Source organism: Tachypleus tridentatus, chromosome 11, assembly GCF_004210375.1.
Source record: "Tachypleus tridentatus isolate NWPU-2018 chromosome 11, ASM421037v1, whole genome shotgun sequence".
NCBI lineage: Eukaryota > Metazoa > Arthropoda > Merostomata > Xiphosura > Limulidae > Tachypleus > Tachypleus tridentatus.
The window spans coordinates 83308272-83324034 of record NC_134835.1 but is presented as its reverse complement, the minus strand read 5'-3'; the positions used below and the strand labels follow the sequence as shown (position 1 = coordinate 83324034).

The following is a 15763-nucleotide window of genomic DNA, read 5'->3' as shown; positions in this document are numbered from 1 at the left end:
ATTTTACTTATGGTTTTTGAATGTTGTAAATGAAAACTACAACATTAGATTTACATAGAATATGTTATGTGGGCTGCATTATACTCCATAAATATTTTTTCTTTATAATAATAGGTAAAGTTTTTTTCCAAAACATTGAAATATAGTATAAAAACATTATTAAAATATCCCAAGTTTGTGGATTGAAAGAAGCTTATATAAATATGTTTTAATATTTTATGTAATTAGCAACTTTTCAAGGTTGCTGAACTACTTTCCTCCTGCTGTCAGTGGACTTGATTTATACATTCTTGACATGAAAGCAAAGGGGAAGTGGAGACAATTTTGTTGTTGTTACTGTGATACACATTCTTATTTTTAGTAAGCCTTGAAAATTATAACAATTCAATAGTTATTGAGAAGGTATATGCTGTTAATGAGTGACAAGAAATATCCTTTGTTTTTACCAGTACTTGTGTTGTTCAAACTACTCAACTTCATGTACACAGACACACACAAACAAACAAAGAGAAACATGGGAGACAGTAATGTATAAGTAAAGAATATTTTTCAACAGTTTTATTTTATAGCACAGATGTGCCATCCATTTGTAACAAGAACTTTAAACATCCTTTCAATACTTTAGCAAGGAAAGAAAAGAAAAATTGCAGTTTTATAATAAATTTTACATACATTTAGTAGGTTTGAAGATATAGATAAAAAGTATATCGTAAACATAAGTTGACTATTTAGAGTAATTGCCATGGATGTCAAAATGGTCTCTTCTTACTTTGTTATTTGTGAGGGACAAAAATCCATCATTTATGAAAAGGTTTTTTAGTTTTTTTTACACTTAACATTACATGTAGTAGACACCAGCTATGCAGGTTAATTGAATTAGAAAATATTTTATGGTCTGCTTTTTCATTTCATTTTCTTTTGGGCTGATTTGTCTCATGTACCAGCACTACATTTTCACTTGGGGCTGGTACTTTGTTCACACTCACACAGCCGTAAGTAACTAGTACTTTCAGTACCAAATTATCAAGTCTAGCTTAGCTTCTTCAGTACACTGGGTTTCTAGAAATGGATATATGTAATGGTTTAAGGTTTTGTAGTTGAAGTATGATGACATGACAACTTTCTTTAAGAATAGTTTCTATCTTAGACTCGTACATAGAGTGAAACTAACCCTACACTGCAAGAGACTGTAAACATACCTTCCTGTTATTGTAACTTTACAAACAAAACCAGATCAATTGTGATAATCAAACAAACTTTAGAACTCTTGCATATTAAAAGTTTTCAAAAGCGACAACTTGTATGCACATAAAAAGCTTTAAATATTTCCTGGTTCATATAATTGATTATTTTCTGTAGTTTTAGTACACTATTGATTTGTCTGAAGACACATGGATCATGTATGATAGTTATGTCAGTAGGTTTAGATTGAAATTTGGGTATACAAGCAAAATTTTTAGTTTGTGTTTAGAAAGATTTAAATTTGTAGTATTTGAAGGATTAAAAGCCTGTATGCAACAAAATATTTTTTTCAAATAAAGAAAAAAATACATTTTCTGAGAAACTGATAAGATAAACTAGTTTTCAAATATTTAAGTTTCATGCAAATAAATCATGCATATGAAATAAATCTCACTTTTTTGTGAACAGCTGTAATTTAGTATTAATCTTGTGTCATTGGTGACTTAATGTTTAATTGATCCTTGTGTTACTTGTGGTTGTAGTAAAAAAGCATTAGTGGTAACAGTAAGTTGAACTGCACCATATGCTAGTTATTTAATAATTTACTTCAAAAAATTGTTAGGATAAGCATAAGTTTTAATGCTGTATTAGTCACTTAGTTTTTGATTTAAATTAGTTTTTACTGAGATGTATGATACAGCAAACAGTTAAACATCTGGCTCTTTGTTTTTTTGTATAAAATGTTTATTTTAAATTTGTTAGGATAACCAAGATCATAAGCATTATTATATTAATTTTTTTTTCTTCTGAATTTCAGTCTTAAATTTTGTTTCCTGAATTTACTTGTGGATTTCTGTGTATCGGGCCAGGCCAGAATAGGTTTCTGTTGTTACTGTATGTTTACAGCTGACTCAGTTTTTTTTCTTAATGAGTTTTTTTTTTTTTAGTTCTATCACCTACTCCACCAGGACAAATGGCAGCTGCTGCAAATGCAGGTTATGAAATACCTGCAAGACTGCGTACTTTACACAACCTTGTGATCCAGTATGCTTCTCAAGGTCGTTATGAAGTGGCTGTTCCCCTTTGTAAACAAGCATTAGAAGACCTGGAAAAAACAAGTGGGCACGACCATCCTGATGTAGCAACAATGCTCAATATTTTAGCTCTTGTATATAGGTAATAATTTTATGATATCTGTCTTATTGTGGCTTTGTATACTTTCATTCTACAACACAATTATACTTATATTTATAATCAATCAAAAGAGTGCTTTTTGTTGTATGTTTTCTTAATTGTTATTTTAAAATTGATGCAAATAATTATATAGAAAACTAGTCGAACTGCTCTTAGCATTGTAGCTGCTTTTTTCCTGCCACTTCAGCATTATTTAGATTAGTTAGATAAACAGTTGCATTACATTTCCATTTTGATTTTATATCTTAATTATGTTTTAAGGTACAAATGTGAAATGTTATAAGCACCACGTTCTGTGAGGGCTAATGTTTCTCTGCCTGCAATATGGTAACATTAGCTGGGGATGCCCATTGACCTGTGTTGCAATGTATAATAGTACTAAAGAACAGAAATGGATAATATATATGTAAAAACGGCTCGTTTGGGTTGAGACAATTTTTTGTGTAGAGGAGCGAACAATGTTTCGATCTTCTTCGGTCATCGTCAGGTTCACAAATGGATAATAAATTATTAAAATAAATTATATATGAAAATGTAAAGACATGCAAAAAAGTTGTTTTAAGATTACTAAAAAAGTGTGTACAATTTTTCTGTCTTAATTTTAAACAATTTATTGTAATGTACTACAGAATATATTGTATAAAGTGACAATTATAGCAACAGTAAGTAATATCATATAGAAAGTGGAATAATATGTATAATCATTAAACCTAAAAAGAACTTTTGATAATCATTTTGTAGGTTCTAAGGGCTATGCAAATGAAGTTTGAAATCTGTAAGTTGGTAAAGAGTATATTTTTATATACTCATCTTGTGTTGGTTATGCAAGAGGCTACTTGTATTCACTCCCTTATAATAAGTAGTTATTATCAAGATTGTCACAATCATACATGAAACTTTGTGTTTTATAATAGTTATAAATAATATCATTTGGTCTCTCAATATGGGTTTAGTCGCATCTTTTTACTTGTTTAAATTCTCTATAGATTTAATTCTTCTAACTTTCAGTATAGTGTGCATATCTTCACAAAATATTATAGTCTTTTAGTGAACACACATACAAAAAAAAATATTTTTTTAGTGAAGTATTTTTAATAAACTAAAATAATGAATTTTCCATGAATATATTGAGTATTTGCATTAAACAGTCTGTGTGAAAAGAAATTTTCATGTTAAGATTAAAAATACTTTTCCTCATCTAAATAATCTAATTTCCTTTGTGTAATTACTAAAACCTCCTAAATGCATTTCAAATGTTTTTTGTTCCAGTAAATCTTTATATTTCATCTGTTATTTTCGCTTCCCTAACTCAAAATGGAATATTGGTCAATTTGACTGACCATGGAACTTAAAGAGGAAAAGAAATCTAAATTACCATTTTACTGCATTAGTTTATCCTAATTAGCTTGAGTTCTTAACAGTATGCTTCGATTTAAAATTAAATGATTGTTTCTTTTATTGTCCTTTTGATTGCCATTTGAATCATATTTAAATTCTGTTCCCACAATAATAAGTTTTGTAAATCACTTGGCATATGCAGCTCACATTATGCTATCAAATTGTTACCTACATGCTGCTTGTGTGCTTGTGAAACATTTATATTAGATATGTATATATTTTTATCTATTCTAATTTTAACTAACCTAAAAAGATAACTACTTTTAAATTTTAGTTACTGTCATAATGACAGATGAAGAATAAACATAAAAACAAGAAATCAATTGTTGTCAGTTGTCTATTATACCTAAGCCCATATATTTTATACTAATGTTAGTAATACGTTAAATATTTTATTTAATTAAATAATGCACAGAACGTAGACTAATAACATGCAAAAAAACAGACAATTTCCCTGAACTTCCAATTTTCTTGGTTGTCTAATTTTGCGACAAGAGCCATTACAAATTCATCTTAGGTAGTTGTTAACTTTTCCATGGGAATGAAGCTTGTATTGTGAGTGAAATCAATGCTTATTTGTTTAGAACACAATGCAATGCAATCGCAATGCAATATGCCATTTGATAGATTAAAACTTTGACTTTCTATTTATTTTAGGTAACATATAATTCAATGTAAGTGAGAACTATTAACAAAGCCTGAAAGAGAGGATGTTGCAGGAAGAGTGTGATTTTCTGTTTATAGCTCTGCAACCAAACAAAATTGAAAGCTATAAAAATTATGATTTGCCTGAGCAATTGCAAATTATAGAGAGCAATTTACACTTAATTTGTACATTTTGAAGGGAGTGGTGGATAAAATAGAGAAAAGAAGATGCTTGGAGAAATCGTGTTACTGTGCAACACTAGGGGATGTTCAGTATTTCTTATAGAATTGAGAACTTAAAACTTGTATACTATTAAAATGTGGATTATTAGGAATGTGTTTATACCATATTAGTTGGTATAACAAAAAAATAATTTAATAACATTTTGAATGTAAGACACTAAAACTTTGTCACGGGCAGTAAAGAATAATCGGGGTGAAAAGGATAAAGTTCATATTCCATTTGTATGTGTGTGTTCTACACTTAAATTTTGTTCACAATGATGCTCCAGAAATTTTTAAATGTTCACCAAATATGAAATAGGTCATACAAATACTTAATATAGTGTTGAACCTGAGTATATTAAAGTTCAAATGATCAAGTACCTTTTTGTGTATGCTTATGTAACAAACATGTGTTGGTTGATGTAAGAGTGGCACAGAAAATTTACTTTATTAGCATTGATTTACAAAGTTGTAGAAATCATATAGATAGTACCATTCTTATTGTCTGTTCTTGTCCAATCAAGCATAGCAATACTCATCCATAGGTCTGGGTCAAAATTTTCTGATATTATTATCATATTTCCCAGTGTTTCAGTATTCAGTATAAGGACAGTTGTGTATAACTAATTATTTAATATTTCTTGTTCTTGTTCCACAATACCTTAAAAGTAAGTTTCTCACTTAACTCGTTTGTCGTTGTTTATTTTATAAATTACAGCTGTTGATGTAATGAAACTGGTGTTAATTGTTTTGGATTTCTTTGGAGAATTCTCAGTATTTACTGTTTGTTTATAGGCTTTTTCCTTCTGTTTATGGTTTCTTGGAATACTCATTTATACCTTACTCAGTATTTGGCACTTATGTTTTGATAAATATATCACTTGTTATTTTGTTTTTCATATATTATCCTGTTAAGTATTGTGATGGACTTTGTGAAAATACTTTTTTAAAAAATCTAAGCAATGAAAATAACAGATTTAAAAATACATGTTGATTAAAACAATGTGCTGTGTAAAGAGCTAGTTGAAATAATGAATTTAATCACACAGTTAAAATTAATTGTATAAAAATGTGTAACACTGAACCAAGTCTGTTAGAAATTAAACTGAAGCTTTCAATCAGATCATGTCTATTTTATGGTTACTTGTATTAAAACTGCAGTGAATTTGTACATTGTATTTACAGGGACCAGAACAAGTACAAAGAGGCAGCAAATTTATTAAATGATGCTCTGGCCATCAGAGAGAAAACACTGGGAGAGAATCATCCTGCAGTAAGTAAATTTGTAAGATAAAATTGCCATTAACATACTATTTTAATCAATTTAGTTTTAGCCACTTGGAGTAAACATAATCTTAGGGTTGTATTATATTAAGTCATTACTTTTACGTTTAAATACAGACAAATGTTTCAGTCTTTGTTAGGGTAGTTTTACATATTGTAATTCTTGAGTCATGGAAAAATTGCAGGATGTTATAATTTAATCAAATTATAATAAAAACTATTAAAGAAATTAATATTTCTGATATTATCTCTTCTCACAAAATAGCTTTTCTCAGCCTGTACTGCCCTCTATATGTCAAACTTTTTGCTTGCTAGTAATATGTACATTCCCACTAACTTCCATTGGTTGTCCATGTGGTGTAGACTGTATTGTAGCATGCAAATAAATGTGTGATAACACTCCACCAATAAGGATGTGACACACCATACTAGTGCAGCTGCCTTTATGTGGTAGAACTCATTATTCACTTTCTCAATTTGAAATGACAGGGATTAGTTGTCTCTCTCACTACTTATTTATTTTAGTTTTCCACATTTTTTGAACCTTGGGTTTTGAAGTAACAAAATGTTCAATAATTTTTTTCCTTTCAATTTTTATTTGGATTTGAAAAACTATTTGAATTTTGTTCTTTGTTGTTTTTCATGTTAATTTCATTTTGAATGTTTTCTGTGGAGTATTATCACACTTGAGTGACTTGGTATGAACTCACAGTTCCAAGTCACTGCTGCTACTGCTATAGCTTTGGACACTTTTTGTGACCTACTATGTGTCTTTATGGCTTCAAGCTTGAAATTATTGTTTGAGATTATTGTGGCCTTGTGCCAGAAAATGGCTTCCTTCTTTTCTCTTGACAATCAAACACTTCTCCCCTTTTTGAAATAATTGTACAGGATAATGGATTTGAACAGCCTCTTTCCTCTCCCTTTCTTTGCCATGTAGTCTCACTATCTTCCTATGGACAGCCTTCCCTCTTGAGGACTTGGGCTTCCTTAAAAGCTGTTATTCTCTCTGACTATGCCCATATGTAGTCTTGAAGGACCCACTGAAGAGACTACGTGTAGGCACAGCCAGAGGGGTTATCTGGTATCTCTTCCTCCATACCGTTTTTGTTTGGTGGTTGGACAGGGACAGAACCATAGCTGGTATCTTTCTTCCTCTGGACAGAATAGAGATACATCTTTTTACAGACATCTTTATTGAACTGGGAAACATACTGCAACTTCCAAGGAATCTCATACTACTGTACTTCAGTCAAATTTCTATGTCCATATTATGGAACTACATGATCAATGGATCATTTCTTTCTGGCTTTCAGTGATGATCTACTCTAACAGCTTGACTGTTGTGTCTTACATCACTTGGCAAGGGGTCACTCACTCACAATTACTGTGTCTTCATATATTGGACGTGCTGTTCTGGGCCTACAGTCATCACATTCATTTGCTGGTTTGTCACAGATCAGTGATGATCTACTTTGACAGCTTGACTGTTGTGTCTCACATTACCTGGCAAGTGGTCACTCAGTCACAATCACTTTGTCTTCATATATTGGACATGCTGTTCGGGGCCTACAGTCATCACATTCATTTGCTGGTTTGTCACAGATCAGTTATATTGTCTTGACAATGTTCTCACCATGGAATGGTCTCTAAACCCTCAGGTGGTTGTGATCTCTGGATACTCCTTGACGGGATGCTTTTGTCATTTTTCTGAATAACAGACTCTTTCTATTTTGGTCTTCTGTTCCTCATCCTCTGGCTTTGGTAATACCACCATCATTTATGAATGGACCAACCTCTACGTTTATGTCTTTCTCCATCTGTCTTCTTCCAAGGGACTTGTACGTTTTCTAAATCAATACGTATCATCCTTCTGTTCTGCTCAGTCTTTGTTCTCCCTACTTATCCTATTTTCATTGTCACCACCATTACATCTTTCTTTCTCTTTTTGCCTTCTCTATCAGCTGTATTCAACAGTGTTTCATCCATCCATTCCTACCTTCTGGCTTCATGTGTGGCTGCTATCCAGTCCCTTGCATGAGGTTCCAGACTTTCCACTCGGGTAGCATCTATTCTTTTCCACTCTGACTTCATTTCTTCCATTTTTCTGTGCTAACATCAATGGTTTCTTTTTTGCTATGGTTCTGCTTGTCAGGGTTTTGTCCCTTCCTCTTCTATCTCTCACATATTTTAATTTTTTTATCTGACTTTTTTGATAATGGTCTTTCTGTTATGATAGTTGCTGATTACAAGAATTTTGTTATGATCTGCTATTAATGATTTACTTTATCATGTAGAGGAATGTTTGTATTCTATGGTAACAACTTGTATATTTAATCACCACATTCCTAACTGTTGTTGTGACTTAGCAGATTAAGGGGTTCTGAGTCTTTTCTTGTAATTCGGCTGTGTTACACTTTCTTTTGCAAAAACAGGTAGCATTTAAAATATACCAGTTTGGCAGAGGTTATATTACATAGTTTTTTGGCAAAAATCTCATATTTTTTGATAATGAAAATTTCACATTTCAGAGAAAGGAATTTTCGTAGTGTTGAATTGTATTAATAAAGTTGGAGAAAACATTTTTTTAGCAGATAAAAATCAGACTATTCAATGACTAGCTACCTGTTGCACAGTAGAGGTGAACTTAAATAGCTTACTGTTGTAATTAACTTTAAAAGATAGCAGATCATTACAGTTAAACTAATCACTTCCCTTGGAATTGTTGTGTTCACAAACTTCTCCCAAAATGTATCAGAGGGAAGACCATCATTCAAAAGCTGTCTAAGTGGTATCTGGCATGTGACAAATCTCATTACAATGAACAAGACATGATTTCATTTATGTCTGTAAAATCTTTAGCAAAATATTATCATACTTCCAGTGATAGTGTATGAAAAGTGGTTGTGTGTTGCAAAAGTTTTTCCATGTATTTATGTTTGTTACAGGTTAAATCTATGTTAATATTCTAAACATACACAGTGTGAAGATAATACCAAGCTGATCTCCAGACAATATCAGAATAATATGCTTACACCACTTTGCTGCAAGAAACAACAAATGCATTAATTTTGTTTTTGTGTGAAATGAATGATAATAAAGTATGGTTCTCTCAAGACAAAGCATCCAGCCAAACATCTATATCAGCATGTCAGTTTTTTGTGCAAGGTGAAAGTGCAAACAGAAACTCTCTATACCTTTCATAGACTTGGATTGTGTAAACAGATGTTTTAAAATTGTTCACATATGTGTGGTTGCTGGACTTTGGAAAATGTAAAGAGAAGAGGAAAAGTACTGACATCAGTAAATTGTTTATAGTTTTCTGGTTTAGAAGAAATAGTTTTACAGAGCAATATTCCATAACCAGGGCCATCACACAGAATACAGTTGGTGGTGTAAGAAAGAGCTATAAGACCTAGGTGATCACCATTGTATTGTTACAATAGGTACTCCACAAGCATCTCCCATGATTCATTTACTTCATTGTTAAGTATCTTTTCAATTTCTGAGTATTGCATGATCTGTAAAATGTATTTAAACTTTCCTGATTTTCATATTTTTTAAAGCATTTGATAATGATTCCAGTCTGTGCTATGGGGTCCATGTTCATAAGCATGCCCTCCAGTATTTTAAATCTGTGCTATGGGGTCCATGTTCATAAGCATGCCCTCCAGTATTTTAAATCTGTGCTATGGGGTCCATGTTCATAAGCATGCCCTCCAGTATTTTAAAATGTTAGACTTTACTGTTTTGATAATATTCTTGTGGTTTTTAATTCATTGTTTTAGAAGTCATCAATTTTATTTATGTATGAACTACCATAAGAACAGAAAGTTTCAATTTTTATCATTTCAGATAGTAATGAAAGAACATGTATAGAATTTTATATTAAAAACATAGGTATTTTGTGTCTGTTCTTCGTTACTGCTGGTCCATTGTGTTATGTGATACTTTTTCCAAGAAGTGGCTAGAAGACAAGGCTTTGACCAGCATTCTTCCAGCCATCAGTTAGGCAGACAGATTTAGTTTGTGAAAGTACATAGTTTAAGGAAACATTTTAATATTTACCTTAAACTGCCCAAGCTGAGTGAACTATGTAGATTTTGGAGATATGCTGCTACAAAGCATGATGTGTTCTATGTATTTAAATAGTAACTAATGAAAGGAAATATCTAATTTATCAGCAACCACTTACAAACCATTTAGTAAACTTTTATTTGTGTGTAATTTTCCATCATATGATAGAAAAATAGCAGGAACATGAAATATCTTGCTTTAATCCACTAAAACTAACAGAACAAAAGATCCAGTAAAAGTTTATGTAACTGAGATGGGACGCCATTTTTTGTACAAGATATCTAAGTATGTGCCTTCTATTAAATAAACTTAACTATGTTTGCATACAATGGCATATCTTAAGATAAAAATATTTCCTATTTTTTTCTCTAATATTTCTTTACTATTTCTATATGTTTCACAGTTTTAGTTTTGTTTTTACTTCATTTAAATTCCTAAATGTATTACAGTTCTTACTTAATCATTTTTATGAATTTTTGTTTTATTTTCAGGTTGCAGCAACACTCAATAACTTAGCTGTATTATATGGGAAGCGAGGAAAATACAAAGATGCTGAACCTCTGTGTAAAAGAGCATTGCAAATAAGAGAAAGGGCAAGCATTGGTTTTGATAACTTGACTTTAGATTTTAAAGGAAATAAACTTATTACAAAAGTTTTTTTTTTAACTACATGTAACAATAAAGTGTGGAATTTAATAATAGTTTTAAAATGGTTGTAACTGAAGTTGTATTTATTTATTATGATAATTTTTACTTATAGAAAAGAAATGTATGAAATAAAAACACTAATAAAGTCACTTTATTTCCTGATTGGTCAAGTGTTATATACTTTGTATTAAAACAAAACTGACAATGTTGTTCTTTGCAGGTTTTAGGGAAGGATCATCCTGATGTTGCAAAGCAGTTAAACAACTTGGCTCTCCTTTGTCAGAATCAAGGAAAGTATGATGAAGTGGAGAGATACTATCAACGAGCTTTGTCAATATATGAACTTACTCTTGGTTCGGATGACCCAAACGTAGCAAAAACAAAAAACAATCTTGTAAGCCTTTAATGTTCATGATTCTGATATGAATAACAAGTAATCTTACTAGAAGTGTCACTGTTTATTCAAAAGTAGCATAAACAAAGGCTATCCTTGTAAATCTTGGTGCTTAAGATTGTGATCTGAATAATGAAGTGTCATCAGTTCTGTCACTGATGGTCGAGGCGTAACAAAGGTAAAACAGTTATAAATGTTAATATTTTTTATTTGAGTAAGTATAACTGTAATTTAGAAAATATAATTCAGTTATATCTTTGATAAAAAGAAAATTATCAGTTTTTAGTAATATATCTGATATGTAATTACCTCTGTCACCAAATGTGAATGGAAGTGTTTTTGTCAACAAGATTTCTTCAAAATGACTGAATGGATTTGAACAAAAATTGATATATGTACATTTGGACTACAAAGTAGAGTGATTTGTTTTGGAGGGTCAAGGTTACAAAAATTTGAAAAATCTCTAAAACTGGGAACTGATTTTTCACACTATTTTACTCTATAAGTCAGTCAAAAATGTCTGATTTTGATTAAACTTGGAGGGCTAATGTAGAATAGTATTCCTCATTGTCCTACTAAAAAAATGTTCGTGTTCATTGATAATGACACACGTAGATTTGTATATATTTTAAAAGCTGATTATGATCACTACTACTTGGTGGAAGTAGGCACTGTACTAAGTACTCATCTAGTTGAGAAGTAGTTTTGTTTGCCGTTTAACTGATTTCTAAAAAAAAATAATGTTATAACTTTCTAAGTATTTTATTTTAGTGCATAAAAAATTGAATACTTAAGTTTATGTCATATGTGCTATATTTGCTAACTCTTTAATATTTGTATATTCAAGGCTTCAGCCTACTTAAAGGAAGGCAAATATAAGGAAGCAGAGATACTTTATAAACAAGTACTAACAAGAGCACATGAAAAGGAGTTTGGAAGCATTGGTGGTAAGTTACTACCACTTAGGGATTCTATATTTTGTCTCACTTTACATGTTTTTCTTTATCTCTCAAGGTGTTTGATAATGAAGAGATTAAAGTTGTACTCTTGACAGCAGCAGTCTTAAATTGGTTTAAATAGCATTTCTTAAAATAGTCATTTTGTGTTTTACTTTACACTTGTTTTATTAGTAGTTAGTGTAAAGTTTGAAATAACTTAATAGTCTTGAATAATTTTATATTTAGTTTTAATGTGTACATTTTTTATAACGATCACCATTAGGTGTTAGGCCTGATTAATTTTTTTGTTTAGTTTTATTCAGTACTTTTCGTAACACTGACAATTATAAGGAGGTATGGTAAGCTTTAAAGCATGAAATAGTTTTTTTTTTTTATATTTTATTCATATATTTTTAAAACTAGATCTCTATGGGTATAAAGGTTTTTTGTGGACAAGAAAATGTTACTTTTAGAGCAATTTACTGATCCTTTTAGGTAGAAATGAGAGAGCCTATTTTGTTGTGTGTGAGAGAGAAAACTAAAAGAAAGGTAACTGTAAACAATTTATAATAAGAAATTATGTAACTCTTACTGTGTTTTGCAGGAAAGAAATAAGTGTTTGTAAACAATTTGTTGTTGGAGAGTATGAATATTGAACTAAATGTGTGTTGTATAAGACAGGTAAGCCAATCTGGAAAATCATTAAATAATTACTGTTGGAGATAACATTCATGTAGTTAAATATTAATTGTTGTAGAGTATAGGATAAGTCATTTAGGTAGGTAGCAATATTCATTTTATTGAACTTGGTTAATGTTGAGTAATATTATAAACTATAGAACAAGCCATTTTGTTATGTAGGTGTAGACACTTTAATGTTGGAGATAACATTGAACTGTGTTGTATAGGAGAGAACAAACCAATATGGCAAGTAGCAGAAGAAAGGGAAGAGAATAAAAGCAAATTAAAAGAAAATTTTCCTTATCAGGAATATGGTGGTTGGCATAAAGCAGCCAAAGTTAACAGGTAAGTTAACCTTGTTAGGAATTATAAGTGTACTAATAAAACCAAACGTAGAACAGTAACTATGATAACTTAATGACAAAGCTAACCTGTACAGAAATTATAACTGTAACAAGTAAATGTAGGCTAGTAATAGTAGGTAACTAAATCTGACTATAAATGTTAACTGTAATCTTTCATATTTGTAAACCAGGGTGTCTGTCCAAGTGTTTATCTGTCTCCTGTTTGAAAAACTGTATATGATGGCAAAGCTTAAGATTCACTTTTGAGATAATGGGAGAACAGGCATGAATAATATTGATGTCAAATTTTATTTCACAAGCAGGACATTTCACATTAAAATTAGTCATACTGTCATGATATTTCACACTACAATTAGTCATACTATCAGAATATTTCATACTAACTTGTTAGTAATTAGTCATACTATCATTCATATTTCACACTAACGTGTCAGTAATTAGTCATACTATCATTCATATTTCACACTAACTTGTCAGTAATTAGTCATACTATCATTCATATTTCACACTAACGTGTCAGTAATTAGTCATACTGTCAGGATAGTTTACACCAACTTGTCAGTAATCAGACATACTGTCATTCATATTTCACACTAACTTGTCAGTAAGTAGTCACACTATCAGGATATTTCACACTAAAATTAGTCATACTATCATTCATATTTCAAAACATGTCACAATTTAAAGAATAAACATACAGATTTACTATATGTTATTGTTGATATATGCTCCTAGTATGATCGAAATGCTTAACAATTACTTTTTACAGTGGATGATATAAATAGCTCAGAACTTTGGCTCTGAGTGAAACCAAGAGTTTAACACGGTTAACCTTCTTTTAATAACCTTGAAGTAATTTAAACTGATAGATTAATTTTAACCATTTCCCATCATTGGGGATTGATACCTTTTGCTTGTAATCAAATACAAAGCAGTAGTAACAGATAATAACATCTGTCTAGAAATTCTAACCATAATTACCAAATGTAGAGCAGTAGTAGAAGGTAACTAAACCTGTTTAAATTCTAATTATATTAGCCATATAAAGCAGTAGTAGAAGGTAACTAAACCTGTTTAAATTCTAATTATATTAGCCATATAAAGCAGTAGTAGAAGGTAACTGAATCTGTTTAAATTCTAATTATATTAGCCATATAAAGCAGTAGTAGAAGGTAACTGAATCTGTTTCAATTCTAATTATATTAACCATATAGAGCAGTAGTAGAAGGTAACTATATCTGTTTCAATTCTAACTGTATTAACCATGTAGAGCAGTAGTAGAAGGTAACTAAATCTGTTTCAATTCTAACTGTATTAACCATGTAGAGCAGTAGTAGAAGGTAACTAAATCTGTTTCAATTCTAATTATATTAACCATGTGAAGCAGTAGTAGAAGGTAATTAAATCTGTTTTAATTCTAACTGTATTAACCATGTAGAAGCAGTAGTAGAAGGTAACTAAATCTGTTTCAATTCTAACTGTATTAACCATGTAGAGCAGTAGTAGAAGGTAACTAAATCTGTTTCAATTCTAACTGTATTAACCATGTAGAGCAGTAGTAGAAGGTAACTATATCTGTTTCAATTTTAACTGTATTAACCATGTAGAGCAGTAGTAGAAGGTAACTAAATCTGTTTCAGTTCTAACTATATTAACCATGTAGAGCAGTAGTAGAAGGTAACTATATCTGTTTCAATTCTAACTATATTAACCATGTAGAGCAGTAGTAGAAGGTAACTATATCTGTTTCAATTCTAACTATATTAACCATGTAGAGCAGTAGTAGAAGGTAACTAAATCTGTTTCAATTCTAACTGTATTAACCATGTAGAGCAGTAGTAGAAGGTAACTAAATCTGTTTCAGTTCTAACTATATTAACCATGTAGAGCAGTAGTAGAAGGTAACTATATCTGTTTCAGTTCTAACTATATTAACCATGTAGAGCAGTAGTAGAAGGTAACTATATCTGTTTCAATTCTAACTATATTAACCATGTGAAGCAGTAGTAGAAGGTAACTAAATCTGTTTAAATTCTAATTATATTAACCATATAGAGCAGTAGTAGAAGGTAACTATATCTGTTTCAATTCTAACTGTATTAACCATGTAGAGCAGTAGTAGAAGGTAACTAAATCTGTTTCAATTCTAACTGTATTAACCATGTAGAGCAGTAGTAGAAGGTAACTAAATCTGTTTCAATTCTAATTATATTAACCATGTGAAGCAGTAGTAGAAGGTAACTAAATCTGTTTCAATTCTAACTGTATTAACCATGTAGAGCAGTAGTAGAAGGTAACTAAATCTGTTTCAATTCTAACTGTATTAACCATGTAGAGCAGTAGTAGAAGGTAACTAAATCTGTTTCAATTCTAACTGTATTAACCATGTAGAGCAGTAGTAGAAGGTAACTATATCTGTTTCAATTGTATTAACCATGTAGAGCAGTAGTAGAAGGTAACTAAATCTGTTTCAGTTCTAACTATATTAACCATGTAGAGCAGTAGTAGAAGGTAACTATATCTGTTTCAATTCTAACTATATTAACCATGTAGAGCAGTAGTAGAAGGTAACTATATCTGTTTCAATTCTAACTATATTAACCATGTGAAGCAGTAGTAGAAGGTAACTAAATCTGTTTCAATTCTAACTGTATTAACCATGTAGAAGCAGTAGTAGAAGGTAACTAAATCTGTTTCAGTTCTAACTATATTAACCATGTAGAGCAGTAGTA

General features: G+C 30.7%; 1 protein-coding gene across 7 annotated transcripts in view; it reads left to right on the top strand.

The window, feature by feature from the left end:
* Window positions 1-15763, top strand: part of LOC143232623 (kinesin light chain-like) — a 71324-nt gene that overhangs the window by 33673 nt on the left and 21888 nt on the right. For all 7 annotated transcript variants that reach the window (XM_076468265.1, XM_076468263.1, XM_076468264.1 and 4 more), the window contains 6 exons: window positions 2130-2358; window positions 5830-5917; window positions 10497-10598; window positions 10874-11047; window positions 11895-11994; window positions 12894-13011. In XM_076468265.1, the coding sequence (XP_076324380.1) occupies window positions 2130-2358; window positions 5830-5917; window positions 10497-10598; window positions 10874-11047; window positions 11895-11994; window positions 12894-13011 (811 nt within the window). The remainder of the gene's footprint in view (window positions 1-2129; window positions 2359-5829; window positions 5918-10496; window positions 10599-10873; window positions 11048-11894; window positions 11995-12893; window positions 13012-15763) is intronic.